This window comes from Anolis sagrei, chromosome 4 (genome assembly GCF_037176765.1).
Source record: "Anolis sagrei isolate rAnoSag1 chromosome 4, rAnoSag1.mat, whole genome shotgun sequence".
Classification (NCBI taxonomy): Eukaryota; Metazoa; Chordata; class Lepidosauria; order Squamata; family Dactyloidae; genus Anolis; species Anolis sagrei.
Window position 1 is genome coordinate 153,886,034 of NC_090024.1, and position 27,243 is coordinate 153,913,276.

A 27,243-nucleotide genomic window follows, 5' to 3' on the forward strand; every position below is an offset into this window, starting at 1 on the left:
GAGCACACACACAGAAGGATACTCAGATCTGCAACCGACCCTCAGGAACTTCTGCTCGTGGTGACCCTCGAAACCTGAGTTTGCAGCCTGTTGTGGTTCAACAGCAACAGCATGATGGGACTAAGAGTGCAGATGAGCATGATGGAAATGAGAATACAGATGCAGGTGTGGGTTTTCAGTTTTCTCAGTTTTCTCAGTCACAATCTGTAGCTAGAGACAAGCCGCTTTTCTCACAGGAACGGAATGTGGCTGATAAGACAGCTGGTGAAGGTCAGGCTGCCCCACAGGTGTTGAGACGGAGTTTACGAATTGCGGCCAAGAATTGAGCTCATCCGTTGGTGGGAAAACTGCTTGTTAGTTGCCTGTTTGATGTTCAATGTTTTGATGTTTTACCTATAAGTAAAGTGCCTTGGAGCTGGTTCTGCGTCAGTTCCAACGTTGCTAAAATGGCCTGCTTGTCTTCGGCTCTGGGGCTTGGGGAAAGCTTGCTTCATGCTATTTCCTGGACTTTTACTCTGCTTCTATGCTTCAAGTCTCCTGCTTTGACTCAAAGGGATTATACAGGGTTAGTCAAAATGAATAGGCCAATAAGAAAATTAATTTTAGACGAATGTATGTTTATTGTAACCAAACTACAGCTACGTATCGACAGATAAATTATCAAAGTTTTGTCTCACCTTCAGAGATGTTCGATATGGGCACCCCGTGTGACACGGCAGACGTCCAAGCGATAGTCCAGTTCATTCCACATCCGTTGCAGCACATCCGACGTAATGGCATCGAATGCAGCACATATGCGCTGTTTTAAGTCGTCCAAGGCCAGCGGTAATGGAGGTCGGAACACAGTGTCTTTCACATACCCCCAGAGAGAAAAGTCGCATGGTGTGAGGTCGGGGGACCTGGGGGGCCACAGGAGGAATGGAAGATCAGTCACTCCAGCACAGCCAATCCAACGTCTGGGAAGGTGTTCGTTGAGGTACTCGCGTACACTGTTGTGCCAATGCGGAGGGGCACCGTCCTGTTGGAATACGAAATCAGGCACTTTCTCTTCTAACTGTGGCATCAACCATTCAGACAACATGTCAGCGTACACTATGCCTGTTATGGTTTTCTCCGCGAAAAAGAATGGGCCAAACACGTGACGGTTGGTTATTGCACAGAAAACCTTTACCTTCGGCGAATCCCTTACATGTTCCAATACGGCATGAGGATTTTCAGATCCCCAAAAGCGGAGATTATGCCTATTGACCTTCCCGCACAGGTGAAACGTTGCCTCGTCACTGAAGACCAGTCTGTTGGCAAAGCCTTCCTCCTCTAGTCTTCGCTGCATTGATTTGCAAAAATCGTGTCGTTTCGAATAGTCACCTTTTTTCAAAGCCTGCACCATTTGCAATTTATACGGCTTGAACTGCAAACATTTGCGTAACACGCGCCACACAGTTTTTTGCGGAACGTTCAATTCCATGGAAACACGATTTGTCGACTTCTGGGGACTTCGTTGAAAGGATGCACGAATGGATTCCACTGTGTCTTCGGAGACACGCGGTCGTCCTGTGGTTTTACCCTTGCATAAGCAGCCCGTCTCCTCAAATTGCTTTACCCACCTCGCAATGGAATGTCGATGAGGTGGTTCCTTGCCATACTTGGCTCGAAATTCTCGCTGGACCGTAATTACTGACATTGTTTTAGCAAATGTCATCACACAAAACGCCTTCTCTTTGCCTGATTCCGCCATTTTGAAAACAGCGACTCCTAGCGACGCCTAGCGGCATTAACGTACATGTGTGTTGCTCAAAAAAAACTTTGATAGTTTATCTGTCGCTACGTAGCTGTGGTTTGGTTACAGTAAACATACATTCGGGTACAATTAATTTTCTTATTGGCCTATTCATTTTGACTAACCCTGTATTGGATTTGTACCCTGTATTACTGATCTTCTCATTGCTGATGAACTGCTTTGTTTGAAAACCTCACAATAAACTTTCTACCTCACAATTTTGGCTGGTTTATTATTATTATTATTATTATTATTATTATTATTAACTTTATTTGTACCCCGCTAGCATCTCCCGCAGGACTCGATGCGGCTTACACAGGCCAGAGCCTCAAAACACAATACAATAAAACATAACACAATAATAAGCAAAGCAAATCAAAACAATCAAGCAAAATAACAACAATAACTACCTCAGGACACAATTAAAACTGGTTCGGCCGGCGCAATGGGGTACAGAGGTTAAAAAGCTGAGATGGCAGGAGGAACATGGAATAAAAAGTGCGGTGTGCAGTAACATTGGTTGTGCTAAGGTGCTTCTAGGACTTGGGAAGGGGGAAATTCCTAATCTGGGAAGGCACATCGGAACAGCCAGGTTTTTAGGTTCCTTCTGAAAACTGCTAAAGTAGGGGCCTGTCGGAGATCTTTTGGGAGGGCATTCCAAAGTCGGGGGGCCGCCACAGAGAAGGCCCTGTCCCGTGTCCCCACCAAACGCGCTTGCGACGTGGGTGGGATCACGAGCAGGGCCTCCCCAGATGATCGGAGTGAGCGTGTGGGTTCGTAGATGGAGATGCGGTCACGCAGGTAGGGTGGTCCCAAACCGTTCAGGGCTTTGTAGGTGAGCACCTGCACCTTGAATTGGGCTCGGAAAATAAATGGCAGCCAGTGGAGCTCCTTAAACAGAGGGGTAGACCTCTCTTGATAGTGGGCCCCGGTTAACATCCTGGCTGCTGCCCGCTGGACCAATTGAAGTTTCCGAGCCGTCTTCAAGGGCAGCCCCACGTAGAGCGCATTGCAGTAATCCATTCTAGAGGTGACCAAGGCGTGGACCACCCCGGCCAGATCTGCCTTCACGAGGTACGGTCGCAGCTGGCGCACAAGTCTCAGTTGTGCAAAGGCCCTCCCGGATACCGCTGACACCTGAGCCTCAAGTGTAAGCGAAGAATCCAAGAGGACACCCAAACTGCGGACCTGTGGCTTCAGGGGGAGTGTAACCCCGTCCAACACAGGTTGCCACCCTATACCCCGATCCGGTTTACAATCGACCAGGAGGACCTCTGTCTTGTCGGGATTGATCTTCAGCCTGTTCTTCCTCATCCAGATCGACACAGCGGCCAGGCACTCGTCCAGCACCCGAGAAGCCTCCTTGGAATTAAGTGGAAAGGAGTAGTAGAGTTGGGTGGCATCCGCATAAAGATGGCACCCAACTCCAAAACTCCGGATGACCTCTCCCAGCGGTTTCATGTAGATGTTGAAGAGCATGGGCGACAAGATAGAGCCTTGCGGGACCCCACAGGTCAAAGGCCAGGGGTCCGAGCAGGCGTCTCCCAGCTTCACCATCTGGGTGCGTCCCTCCAGGAAGGACCGGAGCCACGACAAAACCGTGCCCCCAAGGCCCATCCCAGAGAGACGACCCAGAAGGATACCATGATCGATGGTATCGAAAGCCGCTGAGATGTCCAAGAGAACCAGCAGAGTCACACTCCCCCTGTCCAGCTCTCTGCGGAGGTCATCCACCAAGGCGACCAAGGCTGTCTCGGTGCCATGACCAGGCCTGAAACCAGACTGTGACTGATCTAGGTAGTTGGTATCGTCTAAAAAGCTCTGGAGCTGGGAGGCGACCACCCGCTCCAGCACCTTACCCAGAAAAGGGAGGTTGGAGATTGGTCTGTAATTACTCAGCACCTTGGAGTCAAGGGAAGCTTTTTTGAGAAGTGGACGAACCACAGCCTGTTTCAGGTTAGATGGAAAAATCCCTTGCTCCAACGATGCGTTGATAATCAACACAAACCAATCAACCAACCCCTCCCTGGCTGATTTAATGAGCCAAGATGGGCATGGGTCTAGAGGTGAGGTGGTCGCCCTCATAGCCCCAAGAACCTCCTCTACAGTTTCAGGAAGAACAAGCCTAAAGGAATCCCACAAGGATGGACAAGCAGGTGCCTCCGTCACCTCCTCTGGCACTGCGATGGAAGTGGAGTCGAGCTCGAGACGTATCTGAGCGACTTTATCTGCAAAATGGTGTGCGAAATCGCGACACCGAGCTGCTGGGTCATCAGTGAGCTCCTCCACCACAGGTGGGTGGAGGAGTTCCCCCACGACCCGAAACAGCTCCGATGATCTGTTTGCTGCAGACGCTATACGGGTGGTCGTGAATGATTTCCTGGCCGCCCGTATAGCCACGGAGTATGTCTTAAGAGAGACTTTAGCCCGTGCTCGATCAGAGACGTTCCGAGATTTCCTCCATTTGCGCTCTAGCCCCCTTCTCGTATGCTTCATCACAGTCAGCTCCCCGATGAACCAGGGAGATGGCCTGTCACGACGCAACGAGATGGGGCGTTCGGGTGCGATCATATCTAGCGCCCTGGACATCTCCCCGTTATAGAGAGTTACCAAGGCGTCGATAGGATCGCCAGGCTCCAAGGCAGGAAGAACCCCAAGATTCCTCAGGAATCCGTCCGGATCCATCAGTCTCCTGGGGCGGACCATTTTAATCTGTCCTCCACCCCTGCGGAGGTTAAGAGTCGCAGCAAGTCTAAAAGTGATCAGATAATGATCAGACCATGACACCGGAAGGATGTTTTGATCTTCCACTCTAATCATTTCGTTGTCCACCACGTAAACCAGGTCAAGAGTATGTCCAGCTTGATGAGTGGGACCGGATATTATTTGTGACAGTCCTATGGCCGTCATGGTGGCCATAAAGTCCTGAGCTGCGCCAGATAGGGTGGTCTCAGCGTGGATGTTAAAATCTCCCAACACCACAAGGCGCTGGGAAACCAAGGCCGAATTGGAGACCACCTCCACTAGCTCAGACAGGGAGGCTGCTGGGTCGCGGGGTGGGCGGTACACCAGCAGGAACCCAACACTGTCACGGCTCCCCACTTTCAAGTGGACACACTCGAACCCAGAAGCCTGCGGAACAGCGCATCTGATCACGGCGATGGATTGCCGAAAGACTACTGCAACCCCTCCTCCCCGCCCCCCTTGTCTGGCCTGCTGATGCACTCCGAAACCTGGTGGGCACAGCTGAGAGAGATTTACTCCCCCCAGATCGTCCAGCCAGGTCTCGATGATGCATGCCAGATCCGCCCTCTCATCCAGGATCAAGTCCTGGATGGCCGCAGTCTTACCATTAACGGATCTGGCATTAATCAGCAGGACCTTAAGATCAGGGGAACTGCCAAGGAGCCTACCACTACCTACCTTCTCCAGGGTCGCAAGGACTCTGTTACGCTTCTCCCTGGGATATCGGTGACCCGCTATTCTCCTCCCCCACACGACTTGAATGGCACCCCCTTCATCCGGAACCCTCCCCCCCCCCCCACATGGCCGGGATCTGTAACTAGTCAGCTCTCAGAGGAAGAGGTCGGGCTGGGGAATAATCTCCCTTGGACGTTAGGTAGAGATGTTTCTGATGATGAGGTAGATAATGAAACATCAAGGGAGCTGAGTGGACTGAATAAGGGGAGTGTTCTCGAGCGAAGGAGTGTAGCTGGTTGAGTGGGGGCGACCGGGGCAGATGGAGTCTCAAAATTATACGAACCAGGAAGGGGGGCCCTAATCGGTGAGCTAGTTGTGGATGTACGGGGACCTGATGGAGTATGGCGAGAAGGAACTCCGGAGGCAAATAAGGGGCGTATCTGAGGGTCCACAACTACCCTCCTAATGGTAATGCCCCATTTCTTTAAGACAGAGCGCTTTGCCATGAGCTCTCCGAGCCATGAATTGTCTTCTGGTGTTATTTGAAGATGGGAGGAACGGTCAGATGATTGGTAGTCCCTCCATAACCACACTATGGCTTCTAGTCTTATATCCTGTGGTCTTTTACCCAGGATTTGGGCCAAGGAGTTACAAACTGCCCTCTTAGAGGTCCATCTGCCTCTGTTTACCATTTGGTCAGCAATGTCCACCGCGAACATGTCAGTTTGTAGATGATGATCCTGAGTGCAGGCTGCGGTTGGCTGAACCAAAAGATCTGTTGTTGTATTGTTGATCGTCCTCTGAGTGGCCATCACAGACCGCTGCCACTCCACGATGTTCTCAATCCTATGACTGCCCAAAGATTCTCCCCTTCCCTCAGTCAACTCATCATTCATTCCTCGTTCAGCCCCCAGATCCCCAAGATCCGACATGCCTTTCTCCTCATTTTGGCACAAGTCCTTAGCCAGATCTGCACACAAAGAGTTATCAGTCTTTGGGGTATATGATTGCACTGGGATTCCTGAGAAAGAGGCAAAACCTCTAAGGAGGTGGTCCATTTTCTCGTTTAAAAACCTGAGTTGTAACAACACATGATTAAACGATTCCCTCAGGAGGTCATAAAAGTGCAAAAGATCATTCTTCGCATGAGGTTCTGCTTCACCCATTCCTATGTCTAAAAGGTAGCTCACACAACACTCGTATCTGAACACTCCCACCAGCTTACATTCACATTCAACTTCCGGGACAGTCAGCCACTCCCAGGCACTCCAAGAGCCCACACACTTCTCTCTTTCCCATAATTCACTCAACCAACCAACACTACACCTGCACTCTCACTCACTAGACTAAACACACCCAACAATCATCCACACTTCCTATGCGACTCTTTTTATCACAACCACTAGTCTAAACACACTCAGCTACCAACCACACCTTCCTATATGGATGCTTCTTGTCACAAGCAGTCTCATGCGCTCTCCTGGGTCTCTTCGCCAAACCCACCCCCGCAATCCTATCCTCATCAATCAATCCTATATACCTCCTAACACACTCTCAGCAGTCAGAACATACAACATGTAACATAAAACATACAGCCAAGCTATGCTATAACAAAATACTAAAATTAACTAGCAAAAGAGAAAGTAGGAAGAAAAAATAAAATAAAGATAAAATAAACCAAACAGGAAAAGGGTCAGATGGCGACAACAGCAGTTCCCTCCGGTGGAAAATGCTCAAAACAGCATTGCTTCTCTCCCCTTCCCAAGGCAGCAGGAGGAGGCGCTCGGCAGCGGTGGGGCCCAGGAGGCCCGATGGAGGGGGCCTTGCTTCTCACCACTCCCCAAGGCAGCGGGAGGGGGGCGCTCGGCGGTGATGGGGCCCAGCAGGCCCGATGGAAGGGGCCTTGCTTCTCACCCCTCCCCAAAGGCAGCGGGGAGGGCGCTCGGCGGCGGTGGGGCCCAGCAGGCCCGATGAAAGGGGCCTTGCTTCTCTCCCCTTCCCAAGGCAGCGGGAGGGGGGCGCTCGGCGGCGGCGGGGCCCAGGAGGCCCGATGGAGGGGGCCTTCCTTCTCTCCCCTCCCCAAAGGCAACGGGAGGGGGCGCTCGGCGGCGGTGGGGCCCAGGGGCCCGATGGAGGGGGCCTTCCTTCTCTCCCCTCCCCAAAGGCAGCGGGAGGGGGGCGCTCGGCGGCGGCGGGGCCCAGGAGGCCCGATGGAGGGGGCCTTCCTTCTCTCCCCTCCCCAAAGGCAGCGGGAAGGGGGCGCTCGGCGGCGGCGGGGCCCAGGAGGCCCGATGGAGGGGGCCTTCCTTCTCTCCCCTCCCCAAAGGCAGCGGGAAGGGGGCGCTCGCCGGCGGCGGGGCCCAGGAGGCCCGATGGAGGGGGCCTTCCTTCTCTCCCCTCCCCAAAGGCAGCGTGAGGGGGGCGCTCGGCGGCGGCGGGGCCCAGGAGGCCCGATGGAGGGGGCCTTACCTGTCTCCCCTCCCCCAAGGCAGCGGGAGAGGGGCGCTCGAAGGCGGCGGGTCCCAGCAGGCCCGATGGAGGGGCCTCGCTTCTCTCCCCTCCTCCAAGATGCCGGCTGGACGTAAGGACTCGCGCCCGCGCCGCAATGGAGGCAGCGAGATTCAAGCCGTCGCTGCTGGTCCCCTTATTGAAAGCCTCCCTGGGTCTCCCCAAGTCCCTGAAGAGGGCTCGGTGTGGCGGGGAGGGATCCAACGGGGGGGTCGAGGGGAAGATTTTAAATCCCCTTTGGGAGCAGACAAAGGAGGTGCTGCTCCCGCGCCATCTTGGAAAAAAAAAAAGAGATAGCAAGGTGAATCTTAGCCTGAGATACAACACAGCCAGGCCAATTACTTACTCAAAAGCAAGGCACACAGCAGTCACACACTTCTTGCAGCATCCCAGAACTGGTCTAGTTACTTCTGGCACCTTATCTCCCCACTCGCCATCAATCACAGCAGCTTCAACACAAGTTAAGCACACAGCTTTGGCATAGATTCAACACAGTTTCCGCGCAGTGGAAGCATGCTGGGCCCATAACCAATTGTCATAGTAATGATCTCAGTACAGCAAGGCACTGGAACACTTCTTCTTGTCTAAAAGCTAATTTATTAAACACAAAAAATATTTACACTAAAAGCTAAGCAGAACAAAGGCTTGCTTCCATCTCTCGCGGCAGCTACATGGTTCTTCTTCAATACGTTGTTATCTACAATTTAGGCACCTCCTTACATTCCACAGTGACGTAATGACGTATGATGTACTAGACAATCTCGACGCTAGACACTCGACGCTAGACGCTGCACAGCGTACATAGCTCTTCACACTAAGAATTACAACTCTCTAGGAATGCCGTTCCTCCTTCATGATACAGTTAACCCTTTCCACACAGGAATTACAAACTCGGCACATTACATTTCATAGCATCACATTTCTAAGCACACAAACACTAACTTTGAAAACTACAACACACTATTTTTAAAACACACATCAACAACATATTCAGGGGTAGCCATGTAGGCCATGAAGTAAAATAAAACTAAAAAATAAATCCGCAAAAGTGTAGTACTTTATTGCTCTAAATCCCAGAATATCAAGGCAGAAAATCCTACATTATCTGAGTGTTGACTCAGATAACCCAGCTCAAAGGAGATATTGTGGGATTTTCTGCATTGATATTCTGGGATATAGAGCTGTGTAGAAGGATTCCTAGTCAAAAGTGTGAGATAGCACCTCATGTGTGTAACAATAGGTTCAACTCAATCGTTGTCTTTTACCTGGTTTGAAGACATATGACAAGGTATGCTGGCAAACAAGACTAATTCACTATGTTTGAGGAAGATTTTTTTGCAGCTTGAACATGTACTGACGACTCAAATATGGAAAATTGCTAATCCTTACTACATTTAGTATCCTTTAGAGAAATGAATGAATGCAAAATGAAATTATGTTTTCATGGCTTTCCAAATTCTGTGATTTTTTTAAAACCTTGACTATGAGTTTGAAGTAAGAGATATTACCTCGTGACCCATAGACGCCGAGAAAATAGCCCTGTATCAAGAAGTCAGAGGTGAAATGAATGTAGCGTCCCTTTATGCCACACCCTCCATACTGCAAAGTGTAAGGATCATCTACAAATTTCCGGAAAGGTTCTGCCACGATAATATCTGCCTAAAATGAAATAGGACCTGTTTTAGAGAGCACCATCAAAGTAGATGTACAAGTAGCAGAAGCCAAAGAAGAGAAGGAAGAAGACAATTATAATTATGCCCCCTTCTACACTGTCATATAATCCAGATTATCGATCTAGATAATCCAGTTTATCTGCTTCAAAGTGAGTTATAAGAATCTAAACTTCCATATAATTCAGATCAAAGCAGATAATCTGGATTTTATATGGCAGTGTATCAGCGGCTATGAAGATTTGTTTAGAATTCTCAATGTAATCATCTTATATCCAAATAAGGACATAGTGCTTGAACATAAGACAAGCCTTTAAAAAACCAGGGTAAAAGTGTAAATAAGACAGTCTCTTATTTATTTATTTATTTACTTCCTATATTTATATACCGCCCCTCTCAGCCCAGAGGCGACGCATATGGCCCCTATGTAAAACTAGAACTTATCTTTGGTTGTTATGGCTTCAAAGATACCTATTATTGATACTTTATTAATTGATCTGACGAATCCTTCTTTAAAACTGTTATCACAACCATAAGAACATTATACTGTGCACAACCCCAATTCTCTCAATAACTACTGTAAAGAAAGTTACAGCATACAAAACATTATAATTATATCCATAATACTTTATTTTTACACCGCCTTTCGTTCAATATAGGAACTAAGAAAAGGGGGCAAACATTGCATTTAGATTTGAAAGGATGCTTCCCACTTACATTCTCATAGGATTCTCTGGATACCCTTTTGTATTCAGGTTTTGATGCCCATGTTGAAGGTATTACAATTTTTACAGTCCTGAAATAAAACCTCTGTTGTGAAGCACGATAGAGATAAGAAGAAGCCTCTTTAAACATATCCTAACAAGAACAAATGGGAGAAAACATTATTATTATTATTATTATTATTATTATTATTATTATTATATTGATTTATAACCTGCTTTATTTATCCAAAGAGGACTCAAAGCGGCTTGATACAAAAGCATTAGTATACAATTTAAAATATACAAATATGCAACCATGAAAACAGAATTAAACACAAACAAATCCATCAAAACATATTGAAAGTTAAATATCACAGTATCCCCTGACTAAACACCTCCATCTCTAAAAGCCTATCTGAATAGAAAGGTTTTAGCCTGCTGCCGGAAGGACAACAGGGATGGTGCCATTCTGGCTTCCCAGCACAAGGAGCTGCAGAGTCGTGGGGCAGGGACCCAAAAGGTCCTCTCTCTTGTTCCCACCAACCGAGCTTGAGCTGGAGGTGGGACTGAGATAAGGGTCTTTGCTGAACATTTCAGTGCCCGGGCAAGTTCCTACAAGGGGATGCGGTCAGCGAAATAGCATGGACCTGAACTATCTAGGGTTTTAAAGGTCATAACCAGCGCTTTGAATGTACCCAGAAACAGACTGGCAGCCAGTGGCATTGCTGTAACAGGGGAGTTCCCAGCACTTCTAAAAGGCAGCCCCAAGTAGAGAGTGTTATAGTAATCCAGATGGAATGTATTCCCTCTCTCCGCTAACCTTTCAATCAGCAAGTTCACCACCAGGAGCATATATTCCACTTGAAATCAGATACTGGATTATATAGCAGTGTAGTTTCATATAATCCAATTCAAATGTGATAATGTGGATTATCTGCTTTGATAATCTGGATTATATTGATGTCGAATCCACCTGAGGCCCCTGCTTTCCGGCTGATCTGACCAGCTGCAGGGAGTTCCACAGTTCCTTGATGCCCTGATGGGCCAACTCTGATGAAATGTGCCCCAGCAGCAGCCTCAACCAAAGACTCTCTGCAACCTTGAGCTTCTCCTATTGCTTTTCTCCTCAGCCCAAACATTGTAACAAAACCCGTAATAAAGACTAATTGGATTGTAATCTTCACCTCTCCATAGTGATATGTTGTGTCTATTTCTTGACTCAAAAGTATCTAATGCATGAATTTATTTATTTATTTATTTATTTATTTGCTTTATTTCTATACCGCATTTTTCAGCCCTTAACAGGCGACTCAATGCGGTTTACATGGTACAATTATCAAACAGTGTCAGTGCAATTAAAACATAATAATGCAACAAACAGGATCAACAGCATCAATCCACAACAGTTAACAATCAACAAGACAGATCAACAAAACAGACATAACATAACGCCTCAGTTGAAATCAGATCCGTTCTCATAATCCTTGTGCCATTCCTATGTTCCATTTACCGTCTTCCTATGATTGGTTGCACTGCTTAACCAAACGCTTGTTCATAAAGCCAGGTCTTAACCATTCTCTGAAACATCAGCAGCGAAGGTGCCTGTCTGATGTCTGCCAGTAGGGCATTCCATAGCTGAGGGGCCACCACTGAGAAGGCCCTGTCTCTAGTCCCCGCCAAGCGCGCCTGTGACGCAGGCGGGATCGAGAGCAGGGCCTCCCCAGACGATCTTAATGTTCTGGTCGGTTCATAGGTGGAGATGCGTTCGGAGAGGTAAGCAGGGCCAGAACCATTTAGGGCTTTATAGGCTAAAGCCAGCACCTTGAATTGTGCCCGGTAGCGGATTGGCAGCCAGTGGAGCTGGTTCAGCAGAGGAGTGGTATGCTCCCTGAGTGCCGCTCCCGTTAGCAACCTGGCCGCCGAGCGCTGGACCATCTGAAGCTTCCGGGCAGTCTTCAAGGGCAACCCCACGTAGAGCGCGTTGCAGTAATCAATCCGGGATGTAACCAGAGCGTGGACTACCGTGGCCAAGTCAGACTTCCCAAGGTACGGGCGCAACTGGCGCACAAGTTTGAGTTGTGCAAATGCTCCCCTGGACACGGCCGAAATTTGGGGTTCCAAGCTTAGCGAAGAGTCCAGGATCACACCCAAGCTGCGAACCTGCGTCTTCAGGGGGAGTGTAACCCCGTCTAACACAGGCTGTAACCCTATACCCTGTTCGGCCTTTCGACTGACCAGGAGTGCCTCTGTCTTATCTGGATTCAGTTTCAATTTGTTAGCCCTCATCCAGTCCGACACAGCAGCCAAGCAGCGGTTCAGGACCTGAACAGCCTCCTTAGTAGTAGGTGGGAAGGAGTGACAGAGTTGGACGTCATCTGCGTACAGATAACACCGCACCCCGAAACTCCGGATGATCTCTCCCAACGGCTTCATGTAGATGTTAAATAACATGGGGGACAATATTGAGCCCTGCAGGACCCCACAAGACAATGGTTGTGAGGTAGAGCAGTTGTCCCCCAGCAACACCTTCTGAGTACGATCCTCTAGGAAGGACCTGAGCCACTGCAGAACAGTGCCACCAAGGCCCATTCCCGCGAGGCGTCTCAGAAGGATACCATGGTTGACGGTATCGAAGGCCGCTGAGAGGTCCAGCAGAACTAACAGGGACACACTCCCCCTGTCTAGCTCCCTGCGCAGATCATCCACTAAGGCGACCAAGGCTGTCTCGGTACCATGTCCCGGCCTGAAACCAGACTGTGCCGGATCTAGATAATCAGTGTCTACCAAGAATACCTGGAGTTGTGAGGCCACCACACGCTCCAGGACTTTGCCCAAAAAGGGAAGATTGGAAACAGGCCGATAGTTAACGAATTGAGTGGGATCCAGTGATGGTTTTTTCAACAGCGGTTTTATCACAGCTTGTTTTAAGCTGGCTGGAATTTTGCCTTCCCGAAGGGAGGCATTAACCACCACCTTCACCCACTCGGCCAATCCCCCTCTGGCCTCCTTTAGAAGCCAGGATGGGCAAGGGTCTAGGATGCATGTGGTTGCCCTCATTCCTCCAAGTATCTTGTCCACATCCTCAGGTTTCACCAATTGAAATGAATCCAACAAAATCCCCAGGATCCAGGGAACTTGATGTGGTCACCCCATGAGACCTTCGGGAAGTGGATCTGCTACTCTCGCTCCAGTCCTTCAAAGGGATTATAGTTCTCCAAGGACCAAAGGACAAGCTTCAGCCCCAGTGATGCCGAGCTCCATATGAACTTATCCTTTTTCGGGCCGCGGGCAGCCGCCAACTCACCTGGGATGCTTCTAGGCATCCCAGGGAGGCCGAAACTGCATATCTTTAAACCGCGGATACGGAAACCCCTCGGGCCCCCGTATCCATGAGTTAACAAAAGACTCCATTTTAGTGCCATATTTTTCTTAGCCTAATTCTAACACTAACTGCTATCTCACTTTTTGCATTTTTGGCTCCTGCGCTCTGGGAATAACCCTTTTATTTTAAAGAATATATTTAAAGAGAAACAGCTGATTGTTAAACTGGCCTTCCTGCTGCTGCGCTGCTCCCGCCATCACTTCCTCATCCTTTTGGAGCCCCAGGATCCAGGGAACTTGATGTGGTCACCCCATGAGACCTTCGGGAAGTGGATCTGCTACTCTCGCTCCAGTCCTTCAAAGGGATTATAGTTCTCCAAGGACCAAAGGACAAGCTTCAGCCCCAGTGATGCCGAGCTCCATATCCTGGCTCAGTGGAATTGCCAAGCCACTTCTTATGATCTTTTGAACTCTTTTGCCCCACATCAAGGACTCTCTTTCCCCTTATGGACATATTTTCATCTATGGACTTTCACATAAATATTATGAACTATGGACTTATATAGAGCCATGATCAAGGCTCTTATCAATTTCACTATGGAACTCAGGTGGGAGGGATAAGTGGGTATATTTTTCTGCACCATGACTTCTATATTTCTCCCTGTGTATCTGACCTTTGTCTGACCCTTCTGACCTATTCCCTTTATTAAAAAATGTATAAAATATAAGAAGCCACTCTCTGTGACCCTGCAAAGAATGAAATCCTCTGTCGAAAAGAACCTTATCAAACAACTTATTTGCATGAACAATACAATGCGAAGCCACCCTGGGGCTCGGAGTCAGCCCCCCCAGCGGATGGTGCCCACTTGGCACTGATGATATCTCAACAGGACAAAAGGGCTTTCGGAAAGCCACACTTTGTCCTGATCTGTTTGCCCATTCAAACCCTCCTCCACTGAAACTTCAGCCAAGACTGCCTCATTGTTCCCATATCTCGGCACCAGGAAAATCCGGATTCTGGCAGGCTTGCCAGACTTCAACGTTGATTGCCATGAATCAGAGACAATAGGCAGGCTGGCTGGCTAGAAGGCCCCCTGAGGACTCGTCGGCCATTTGGAGACTACATATCTCCAGAATCCACTCAAGAATTCATTGTTTCCCTCCCGTCCCGCCTCCCTCTCTTCTGATTGGGCGGGAAGCCAAGGCGGCAGAAGCTCAGCGATTGGCCAAGGCACTCAAGAGGCGGCCTAGCCTCTTCCCAGCTGTAGAGCGCCAGCCAATCATCGCCGAGCCAGCAGAGGGGAGGGGAGCGGGAAATTCAAACCTGACAGCTCTGTTTCTGTATTAAAAAGGCTTTATTTTGTGTACATGTTTATGCTTTGCTTGACGAATTATTGCAGCTTTGTATCCTTTCCAGCTGGATCGCAATAAAATCAACTCGGTAGCTCTTCCTTCAGCTTTGGTGAGATTCTTTTGGGAACTTAGGGAAATCTTTTAATTGCGGCTTCTCCTTTCTTTTGCTCACCAAAGTAGCGAGCCCTCTTTGGTGGGTCCACAGGGTCTCTCCTTCAGGGTGAAACCCTTTTAAATTTCTCCTCGACTTCAATATTGCAATGTAGAAGGCGGCCTAGTGTTGCAAATCCTACTTATACTTTTAGGTGATGGTGAGGCCCCATCTATACTGCTATATAATCCAGTTGCCAGAACCAGATTGCCTGATTTGAACTGGATTATATGACTAATATAATCCAGTTCAAAGCAGGCCCCTTCTACGCTGTCATATAATCCAGATTATTAAAGCAGATAATCCAAATTATCACATTTGGATTATATGAGTCTACACTGTCATGTAATCAAAACAGATAATCTGGTTATCTGAGATGATAAATTATCTGGGGACATGGCTGGCTGACAAGTGTGCACAGAATATTATTTTACTGCAACTTTGTGTTGCAGCCCCTTTAGGGGCCCTTCCACACAGCCCTATAACCCAGAATATCAAGGCAAAAAATCCCACAATATCTGCTTTGAACTGGGTTATCGGAGTCCACACTGTCATATAACCCAGTTTAAAGCAGACAATGTGGGATTTTATTCAGATGTGTGGAGGAGGCCTGAGTGACATGATGGCAGATATTCCAGGTCAAAAATTTGCAAAAATGCAAAAAATCTCATATAATCCAGTTGAAATCAGATAATCCGGAATCAGATACTGGATTATATGGCAGTGTAGTTCTAACCTGACAAAAGAGTGCAAGGAATACCATCTTATTGCAACTTGGGCCCCTTCTACACTGCCACATACAATCCAGATTATCTGCTTTGTTAATTGTATTATATGGCAGCATGGAAGGGGCCTATGAGAGGATTTACAATAACAACCTAAAACACCCATCTATGGCCACTGAATCTTGTGAATCTCCAAAATAATAATAATAATAATAATAATAATAATAATAATATATTTATTACCTTTTTCTCCTTGTGGTTTCAGTTAGCTAAACTCAACAATGGTTACACCGCTACAAATTCAATACATCAACAAAATGTAGTGGTCTTACCTTTATGCTGTTAATGATTTTGGTGTTTTCCGCAATGCTGGGGTGAATGCCAATCACGACATCTTCATATCCACCATTGTTGAGCTTTACAAGGCTCCCCTTCGCCCCACGGAGCAGCAGCAGCAACACCAGGAAAAGGTGCCACTCTTTCTGCGCCATCTTCGCTTGTGCCAGGCTCTATCTCGTCTTGGGCAGAAATGGTGGCACAGAGGGGTAAACAATGCAGCTGTGTAAACACATACACACACATACAAAAAGAAACCCTCTGTTACGTTTAACCGGTGTTTTATGACAGGCTTTGTTCTGCCGACAACGTCCAGGCGCTTGCTCCTGTCAGAAATAAACCTGTCACCAGTCCTTAAGAATACTTCTTAGGGAGAGGAAGAGAAGGCCTCCGCCTCCCTTGGGTGCTTTGGAGCGGCCCTGAGGCAGGCTTGTCAAGGCCGGCCTTGTCTCCTTGCTCCATGAGGCAGATCCTCCATCTCTCCTCTGGTTTGCCGCCAATCGCTATGTTGCTGAGGGGATTGGGGCATGGGTAGGCCTTGCAGCCTCAGCAGCCCCTGCTTGCCCTATTGGGAGGACTGTGGGGAGCCTTGGGCCTTGCAGGCCTCTCTAGGCCCCTCCTAAGCCTGCTGCCTTCACGATGGGCCACAATGGGAAGGGCGAGAGGTCCCTGTCCTGCCTGCCCTCGTTTCCCCCAGCTTGAGAGTTTCTACAAAAAGTCCCAAAAGACTTCTAGGAATATATACCCTGGGTATATTATTAACACAGTTTGATACCATCTGAACTGACATAACTTGATGGTATGCAATTATGGGAGTTTGGTGAGGCATCAGCATCCTTTAGCAAAGGTTAAAGAAAAGGTAAAACTACAACTCCCACGATTCCATGGCATTGATCCAGGGCAGTGCAAGTGGTATCAAACTGCATTAATTCTGCACTTCAAGCATTTGTCCATACCAAAGCTTTTCCAACTGTGTGCCATGACACCATAGTGCCCTTTCACACAGCCATAAGACAGAAAATCCCACAATATCTGCTTTGAACTGGGATATCTGAGTCCACACTGCCATATATTCCAGTTCGGATAATGTGGGATTTAATTCAGCTGTGTGGAAGCCACTTCAGGGCCCTTCCACACAGCCATATCTCCCAGACTATCAAGGCAGAAAGTCCCACAGTACCTTTGAACTGGGATATCTGAGTCCACTTTGCCATATAATCCAATGCAAAGCACATAAAGTGGAATTTTATTCAACTGTGTGGATGGGGACTAAGTGTATTGGCCGCAGTATGTCACAAACATATTGATTATTGTATTGTCGAAGGCTTTCATGGCTGGAATCACTGGGTTGTTGTAGGTTTTTTCCGGGCTATATGGCCATGTTCTAAAGGCATTTTCTCCTGACGTTTCGCCTGCATCTATGGCAAGCATCCTCAGAGGTAGTGAGGTGAGGTGCTTGCCATAGATGCAGACGAAACGTCAGGAGAAAATGCCTTTAAACATGGCCATATAGCCCGGAAAAAACCTACAACAACCCACTCGAGTGGAGTACAGAAGAAGAAAGAATTAAAGATGGGATGGTAAGATGGGCAAGGAACATCGGGAAATCGATACCTCTAAAAGAATAGGAGAACATTTGGATCAAGAAGTTGAAATACACAAAGGCATATAATTTGAAAGAAAATTGGCTGAAAATGCTCTATAGATGGCATATGACACCGAAGAAATTGGGAACATATTATAAAAACCTTAATACAAAATGCTGGAAGTGCGGAGAAGTAGAAGGATCATATTACCACATGTGGTGGCACTGCAGCAAAGCCAGACTATATTGGGGAAAAAATACAGGAAAGGTTACAGAAAATTCTTAAGATAAACATACCATTGAACCCAGAGATCTTCCTGCTAGGACTCATAGAGAAGAAAATTGATCAAAACAAAGAGAAACTTCTCTTTTTAGCTACGACAGTGGCAAGAATATGCTTTGCCAAAAAATGGAGAAAGAAGGAAACGCCAGACATAGAAGAGTGGGAAATGAAACTTATAGACATAAGAAATATGGACAGACTAAGTTATTTAATACAGAAAGGCAAAAGACTCTCAGAAACAGAAACGGGCTGGACATTAATAAATGAACATTTTGGATGGAATGGATAGGATGAAATAGAGGACAACTGCCAAGAATAATATAGTGACAACAGGAAAAGGAATCTATATCTATATCTGTATCTATCTATATCTATATCTATATTCTATATCTATCTATATCTATATCTATATCTATATCTATATCTATATCTATCTATCTATATCTATATCTATATCTATCTATATCTATATCTATATCTATATCTATATATATAATAAAGAAGAGTGTTTGTATGCGACGTAGGGCAGACGTAGGATGTAGGGCGGACGTGTTTGACAGCTTTCTGATTGGCCAGCCTGAAAGTTCCAACATTCTGATTGGCTGCCGCTGTGGTGCTATTTGCATATGGTCTCTGATTGGCCAGCTTCAATAGGAGCCCCTGGTGGAGAAGAGGGTTCATGGCAGAAACGGGGCATAACAGAAGGAAATTTGCATATGGGCTCTGATTGGCCAGCCTCAAATCCAACATTCCGAGATAACAATGAGAGGAAAGGAAAGGCCGGGGGCTGGGTCAGAACACTCCCAATACAGAACAGACTTGGCACACAGAGCCCCCATCACCCACTCTACATCCTACTGCAGTTTGGAGGAGTATGAACCATGGATGATGGGACTTGCAGTACCATCACTCACATTCTGAGACCGCTGTTAACCTCATCCCATGACTGATCAGGACCAAACTTGGCCTCTCATGACCCACTTTACGTCCTGGTGTGGTTTGGTCGGGGATGGACCATGGATTATGGTACTTGCAGTACCATTGCTCAATTCTTGAGACCACTGCAACCCTCATCCAATTACCGATAAAGACCAAACTTGGCACACACAGCCCCCATGACCCACTCTGCATCCTGCTGCAGTTTGAAGGAGGATCGACTTTGGATGATGGGACTTACAGTACCATCACTCACATTCTGAGACCACTGTTAACCTCATCCAATGTCTGATCAGGACCAAACTTGCCACATAGACCTCTCATGACCCACTTTACGTCCTGGTTTGTGTTTGGCTGGGGATAGACCAAGGATTATGGGACTTACAGTACTTTTGCGCAATTCCTGAGACCACTGCAACGCTCATCCAATTACCAATAAAGACCAAACTTGGCACACTGAGTCTCCATGACGCACTCTACATCCAGGTTGGCACACAGAGCCCCCATGACCCACTCTATATCCTGCTGCTGTTTGTAGGAGGATGGCCCATGGATGTTGGGACTTGAAGTACCTTCACTCACTTCCTGAAAATAATGCAGCTGTTATCCAAAGACCAATAAAGACCAAACCTGACATACAGAACCACCATTACCCACTTTCTCTAATAACCCGGGCAGCGCCGGGTCCCCAAGCTAGTATATAATAAAGAAGAGTGTTTGTATCGGACAGAGGAAGGGCGGAGGGAGGGCGGAAGTGTATGTGCCAGCGTTCTGATTGGCTGCCGCTGTGGTGCTATTTGCATATGGTCTCTGATTGGCCAGCTTCAATAGGAGCCCCTGGTGGAGAAGAGGGTTCATGGCAGAAACGGGGCATGACAGAAGGAAATTTGCATATGGTCTCTGATTGGCCAGCCTCATTTCCAACAATCCGAGATGACCAAGAGAGGAAAGGAAAGGCCGGGGGCTGGGTCAGAACACTCCCAATACAGACCGAAATAGGCACACAAAGCCCCCATGACCCACTCTACATCCTACTGCAGTTTGGAGGACTATGAACCATGGATGATGGGACTTGCAGTACCACCACTCACATTCTGAGACCGCTGTTAACCTTATCCAATGACTGATCATGACCAAAATTCACACAGAGACCTCTCATGACCCACTTTACGTCCTGGTGTGGTTTGGCCGGGGATGGACCGTGGATTATGGGACTTGCAGTACCATTGCTCATTCTTCAGACTACTGCAACCCTCATCCAATTACCAATAAATACCAAACTTGGCACACTGATTCTCCATGACGCACTCTACATCCAGGTGCAGTTTGAAGGAGGATGCACCATGGACGATGGGACTTGCAATACCTGCACTCCCTTCCTAAGACCATTATAACTGCCAGCAATGATGAATCGGGACCACAATTTACACAGAGAGCCCGCATAACTCACTCTACATCCTGGTGCGGCTTGGAAGAATTTAACAATGGATGATGGGACTTGCAGTCACTTCACTCACTTCCTGAGACCACTGAGACCCTCGCCAATGACTCATCAAGACTAAACTTGGCGCATGGAGCTTCAATGACCCACTCTACATCCCGGAGCAGTTTGGAGGACGACAGACCATGGATGATGGGACTTCAAGTACCTCCACTACCCAAGACTGCTGCAAAACTCATCTAATGACCAATCAAGACCAAAGTTGCCACACAGAGCCCCCATGACCCACTCTACATCCTGCTGCAGTTTTGGAGAAGGGTGGACCATGGATGATGGAACTTCCAGTACCTTCACTCACATTCTGAGACCTCTGCAAACCTCATCCAATGACGGATCAAGACCAAACTTGGCACATAGACCTCTCATGACCCACTTTACGTCCTGGTGTTGTTTGGAAAACTTTGGAGATGGATGATGGGACTTGCAGTACGTTTGCTCACTTCCTGAGACCACTGAGACCCTCGCCAATGACCAATCAAGACTAAACTTGGCACATGGAGCTCCAATGACCCACTCTACATCCTGGTGCAGTTTGGAGGAGGACAGACCATGGATGATGGGACTTCAAGTACCTCCACTCCCTTCCCAAGACTGCTGCAACCCTCTTCTAATGACCAATCAAGACCACACTTGGCACACAGAGCCCCCATGACCCACTCTACATCCTGCTGCAGTTTGAAAGGGGATGGACTTTGGATGATGGGACTTGCAATACCTTCACTCACTTACTGACACCACTGCCACCCTCATCTAATGACTGATAAAGACCAAACTTGGCACACAGAGCCCCCATGACCCACTCTATATCCTGCTGCTGTTTGTAGGAGGATGGGCCATGGATGATGGGACTTCAAGTACCTTCACTCACTTCCTGAAAATAATGCAGCCGTTATCCAAAGACCAATAAAGACCAAACTTGGCATACAGAACCACCATTACCCACTTTCTCTAATAACCCGGGCAACGCCGGTTCCCCAAGCTAGTATATAATAAAAGTCAAAGTTTGTATGCGACGGAGGGCAGACGTAGGGAGGATGGAGGGAGGAATATGTGGCAGCTTTTTGATTGGCCAGCCTGAAAGTTCCAACATTCGGATTGGCTGCCGCTGTGGTGCTATTTGCATATGGTCTCTGATTGGCCAGCTTCAATAGGAGCCCCTGGTGGAGAAGAGGGCTCATGGCAGAAACGGGGCATGACAGAAGGAAATTTGCATATGGTCTCTGATTGGCCAGCCTCAAATGCAAGATTCCGAGATAACAAAGAGAGGAAAGGAAAGGCCGGGGGCTGGGTCAGAACACTCCCAATACAGACTGAAATAGGCACACAGAGCCCCCATCACCCACTCTACAGCCTACTGCAGTTTGGAGGACGATGAACCATGGATGATGGGACTTGCAGTACCACCACTCACTTTCTGAGACCGCTGTTAACCTTATCCAATGACTGATCAGGACCAAACTTCGCGCATAGACCTCTCATGACCCACTTTACGTCCTGGTGTGGTTTGGCCGGGGATGGACCGTGGATTATGGGACTTGCAGTACCATTGCTGAATTCTTCAGACCACTGCAACCCTCATCCAATTACCGATAAATACCAAACTTGGCACACTGAGTCTCCATGACGCACTCTACATCCAGGTGCAGTTTGAAGGAGGATGCACCATGGACGATGGGACTTGCAATACCTGCACTCCCTTCCTAAGACCATTACAACTGTCAACGATGATGGATCAGGACCACAATTTACACAGAGACCCAGCATGACCCACTCTACATCCTGGTGCGGTTTGGAAGAATTTAACAATGGATGATGGGACTTGCAGTCACTTCACTCACTTCCTGAGACCACTGAGCCCTTTGCCAATGACTCATCAAGACTAAACTTGCCACATGGAGCTTCAATGACCCACTCTACATCCCGGAGCACTTTGGAGGACGACAGACCATGGATGATGGGACTTCAAGTACCTACACTACCCAAGACTGCTGCAAAACTCATCTAATGACCAATCAAGACCAAAGTTGGCACACAGAGCCCCCATGACCCACTCTACATCCTGCTGCAGTTTTGGAGGAAGGTGGACCATGGATGATGGAACTTCCAGTACCTTCACTCACATTCCGAGACCTCTGCAAACCTCATCCAATGACGGATCAAGACCAAACTTGGCACAGAGACCTCTCATGACCCACATTACGTCCTGGTGTTGTTTGGAAAACTTTGGAGATGGATGATGGGACTTGCAGTACCTTTGCTCACTTCCTGAGACCACTGAGACCCTCGCCAATGACTAATCAAGACTACACTTGGCACATGGAGCTCCAATGACCCACTCTACATCCTGGTGCAGTTTGGAGGAGGACAGACCATGGATGATGGGACTTCAAGTACCTCCACTCCCTTCCGAAGATTGCTGCAACCCTCTTCTAATGACCAATCAAGACCACACTTGGTACACAGAGCCCCCATGATCCACTCTACATCCTGCTGCAGTTTGAAAGGGGATGGACTTTGGATGATGGGACTTGCAGTACCTTCACTCACTTACTGACACCACTGCCACCCTCATCTAATGACTGATAAAGACCAAACTTGGCACACAGAGCCCCCATGACCCACTCTATATCCTGCTGCTTTTTGTAGGAGAATGGCCCATGGATGATGGGACTTCAAGTACCTTCACTCACTTCCTGAAAATAATGCAGCCGTTATCCAAAGACCAATAAAGACCAAACTTGGCATACAGAACCGCCATTACCCACTTTCTCTAATAACCCGGGCAACGCCGGGTCCCCAAGCTAGTATATAATAAAGAAGAGTGTTTGTTTGTATAGGACAGAGGAATTGTGGAGGGAGGGCGGAAATGTATGTGCCAGCGTTCTGATTGGCTGCCGCTGTGGTGCTATTTGCATATGGTCTCTGATTGGCCAGCTTCAATAGGAGCCCCTGGTGGAGAAGAGGGTTCATGGCAGAAACGGGGCATGACAGAAGGAAATTTGCATATGGTCTCTGATTGGCCAGCCTCATTTCCAACATTCCGAGATGACCAAGAGAGGAAAGGAAAGGCCGGGGGCTGGGTCAGAACACTCCCAATACAGACCGAAATAGGCACACAGAGCCCCCATCACCCACTCGACATCCTACTGCAGTTTGGAGGACGATGAACCATGGATGATGGGACTTGCAGTACCACCACTCACATTCTGAGACCGCTGCTAACCTCATCCAATGACTGATCAGGACCAAACTTCGCGCATAGACCTCTCATGACCCACTTTACGTCCTGGTGTGGTTTGGCCGGGGATGGACCGTGGATTATGGGACTTGCAGTACCATTGCTGAATTCTTCAGACCACTGCAACCCTCATCCAATTACCGATAAATACCAAACTTGGCACACTGAGTCTCCATGACGCACTCTACATCCAGGTGCAGTTTGAAGGAGGATGCACCATGGACGATGGGACTTGCAATACCTGCACTCCCTTCCTAAGACCATTACAACTGTCAACGATGATGGATCAGGACCACAATTTACACAGAGACCCAGCATGACCCACTCTACATCCTGGTGCGGTTTGGAAGAATTTAACAATGGATGATGGGACTTGCAGTCACTTCACTCACTTCCTGAGACCACTGAGCCCTTTGCCAATGACTCATCAAGACTAAACTTGCCACATGGAGCTTCAATGACCCACTCTACATCCCGGAGCACTTTGGAGGACGACAGACCATGGATGATGGGACTCATCAAGACTGAACTTGGCATTTGTGATATGTTTCTTTCCTGGTATTTTCTTTCAGAACTCCGTCTCTAAAGTTCTTTTTCCCAAAGCATACTATTATGTCTCTTGGGACCTTGTGCTTTTTGGCATAGTTAGACTGGATCCTGTAGACTCGGTCAATATTGTCGCTGCTGTCCTCGCGGCTGATTTGGAGCAACTGGGCCACCAGGTTCACAACTGTTTCTCTTATGTTTTCTTTTTCTTCCTCTTGGACGTTCCGGAATCTTAGCTGGAATTCCTTTTCTTTGGCCTCTAAGTTCTCTTGCTGTTCTTGCAATATTTCCAGTTTTTTTTTCAAATTTCTTTTCCATTGAGTGTATCGTTTTTTCTAGTTCTTTTTGCTGCAGTTTTGTTGCCTTGTTTTCCTTCGCCTCTTCTGATCTTTCCTGTTTCATAACTTCAATTTCCTTGTGTATATTTTGTACTTCCTCCTTTAAGGCTAGTTGTACTTCCTCCTTGATTTCCTTTTTCATTTCTTCCATTTCTTTCTTTATGTTGTTGTATTGCTTTTCTTGTTTTCCTTCGAGTCTCTGAACGTCTGATTGTAGTTTTAGGATTTCTCTCATCAGGTCTTTCATTGTGAATTCCTCTTTTTTGACCGCTGCTTCTTCGCTCGACATTTCTTTGGTCTCTTTCATTTCTTTTACTGGTAAGTCTTTCGTTAGGGAGTCTTTCCTGTTTTGCATTTTCTTATCTTTTTCCTTTTCTTTGTCTATTTTCGCCTTCGGTGTTGTCATTTTCTATTGTTTTAGGCTTGGCCTCTTTGTCTAATATTGTCCACTTATTTCCTTCTCTCCTGTACCCTGGATGTATCTTATTGTACAATGCTATAATATACAGTGCTATAATATACTCGCTTAAACCCCAATAATTCGGGATGTGACACCTTTGCTTATTCCAGTTCACATTCGCTTATCATCAGTATTACAAACACAAACACATATTGCACATCAACGACCATATAACATTCTATAAGTGATAGGGTGGGCACAATGTAAAGTAACCGCCTTGGCGGGATGTCTCTGTTACTGGGTCTGCTAATGCTTTTATCTATTTCTCAATGGGGGTTCGTTCGTTATTTTATACTTAAAGAGGAATAGGTTTGGGGGGGTATAGGGGGGGAAGGGCACGCGGGCGGGGGACAGTTGGGGATGGGGGAGGGGAAAGAGCGGGAGGGGGGTAAGGAAGAGAGGGAAGATACAGAGAGAGAGAAGAGCAAAAGAGAGAAGAAGGAAGAGAAAAAGAGAGAAAGAAAGAAAGAAAAAAAAGATACTAGTGCTTTATTTGTATTTGGGGAGCAGCTTGCGCCAGTGCTTTCAGTTCTTAGGTTGTTTCCTTCATCTCGGCTGGATGCCAATTTGATCAGTCACTTATATTAGAGAGTGAGTCCACTTTCTCCGGTACAGGTCAGTCAATGTGTGGGGTAGGGGGAGTGTTGAGGGGTGCGGGGACCGACTCTAAGCTTGCGTCCCGCAGTTTATGGTCTTAGTCTTTGAGTCACAGTTTGGTACTTATCTTCCCCCTTCCCCTTTGGGTCTTTTTGTTTACTTTCCTTGCCTGTGTCCCCTTATCCGAGCTTTCTCTCACCTCCTCCATTCCTCCTCCCTATCGGCTCACCGCTCTCTATCGGTTTTTCAGTCTCTGCACCCGCTTTCTCCCTTCCTTGATTGTTTACCTCGTTCTCCGGTGGGTCGTTCTCTTTCTCTTCGCGGCGCCTCCCTCTCTCCGTCCTCCCGCCTCTGTCACTCCGCCCCCCCCCCGATTCCCCCGGTTGTTCTTCCACTGTTCTCGGTTCCTTACTGTGAAGGTTCCCCACCCGCTGGGCCTGTGCCGCAGGTCTCACTGTCTTCCGCCTCTCCGCTCCTCCCTGCGTCTGACGTCAGGTGTTCCGGGCCGGCGTCTGTGCGTCGGCGCGTCACGCCCGGGTCCCAAAGCCGTCCTCCTTTCAGTTCGCCGCTCAATCCAGTCTAAAGTGGTTCCGCGTCGGCTCCGCGTCGGCGTCGTCTCCACATCCCTGGGCCGTCACGGCTGACCTGGCTTGTCTGCAATTATCCAGATGTCCAGTAGGCAGTTATACAGTTTGTAATATTCACACTTTATATCCTGGTTCCACGGTATTGTATATATTCCCCGCGGTGCTGTGCAAAAGAAGCAAAAACAACGCAGAGACCCAAAAAACGCGGGGTTTCCTTCCTACAAACCCAGTTGGGGACGCTGGGTGCATTAAAGTGCCTTAAAGAGGCAAACAGTACTGTAATAAATTTTGTAGGAGGATGGCCCATGGATGATGGGACTTCAAGTACCTTCACTCACTTCCTGAAAATAATGCAGCCGTTATCCAAAGACCAATAAAGACTAAACTTGGTATACAGAACCGCCATTACCCACTTTCTCTAATAACCCGGGCAACGCCGGGTCCCCAAGCTAGTCTATATCTATATATATAATAAAGAAGAGTGTTTGTTTGTATGGGAAGGACAGAGGAAGTGTGGAGGGCGGAAATGTATGTGGCAGCGTTCTGATTGGCTGCCGCTGTGGTGCTATTTGCATATGGTCTCTGATTGGGCAGCTTCAATAGGAGCCCCTGGTGGAGAAGAGGGTTCATGGCAGAAACAGTGCATGACAGAAGGAAATTTGCATATGGTCTCTGATTGGCCAGCCTCAAATCCAACATTCCGAGATGAAAAAGAGAGGAAAGGAAAGGCCAAAGGGGGCTGGGTCAGAACACTCCCAATAAAGACCGAAATAGGCACACAGAGCCCCCATCACCCTCACGACATCCTACTGCAGTTTGGAGGAGGATGAACCATGGATGATGGGACTTGCAGTACCACCACTCACATTCTGAGACCGCTGTTAACCTTATCCAATGACTGATCAGGACCAAACTTCGCACAGAGACCTCTCATGACCCCCTTTACGTCCTGGTGTGGTTTGGCCGGGGATGGACCATGGATTATGGGACTTGCAGTGTTGTTGTTGTTGTTGTTGTTGTTCATTCGTTTAGTCGTCTCCGACTCTTCGTGACCTCATGGACCAGCCTACGCCAGAGCTCCCTGTCGGCCGTTACCACCCCCAGCTCCTTCAAGGACAGTCCAGTCACTTCAAGGATGCCATCCATCCATCTTGCCCTTGGTCGGCCCCTCTTCCTTTTGCCTTCCACTTTCCCCAGCATGATTGTC

General features: G+C 47.9%; 1 protein-coding gene across 1 annotated transcript in view; it reads right to left on the reverse strand.

The window, feature by feature from the left end:
- Nucleotides 1–16,190, reverse strand: part of LOC132773407 (calcium-activated chloride channel regulator 1-like) — a 50,423-nt gene extending 34,233 nt beyond the window's left edge. The window contains exons 1-3 of the mRNA XM_067467782.1: nt 15,962–16,190; nt 10,093–10,233; nt 9,214–9,364 (exon numbers count right to left, since the gene is read on the reverse strand). Of these exons, the coding sequence (XP_067323883.1) occupies nt 9,214–9,364; nt 10,093–10,233; nt 15,962–16,120 (451 nt within the window). The 5' untranslated portion in view covers nt 16,121–16,190. The remainder of the gene's footprint in view (nt 1–9,213; nt 9,365–10,092; nt 10,234–15,961) is intronic.
- Nucleotides 16,191–27,243: the final 11,053 nt, after the last annotated feature.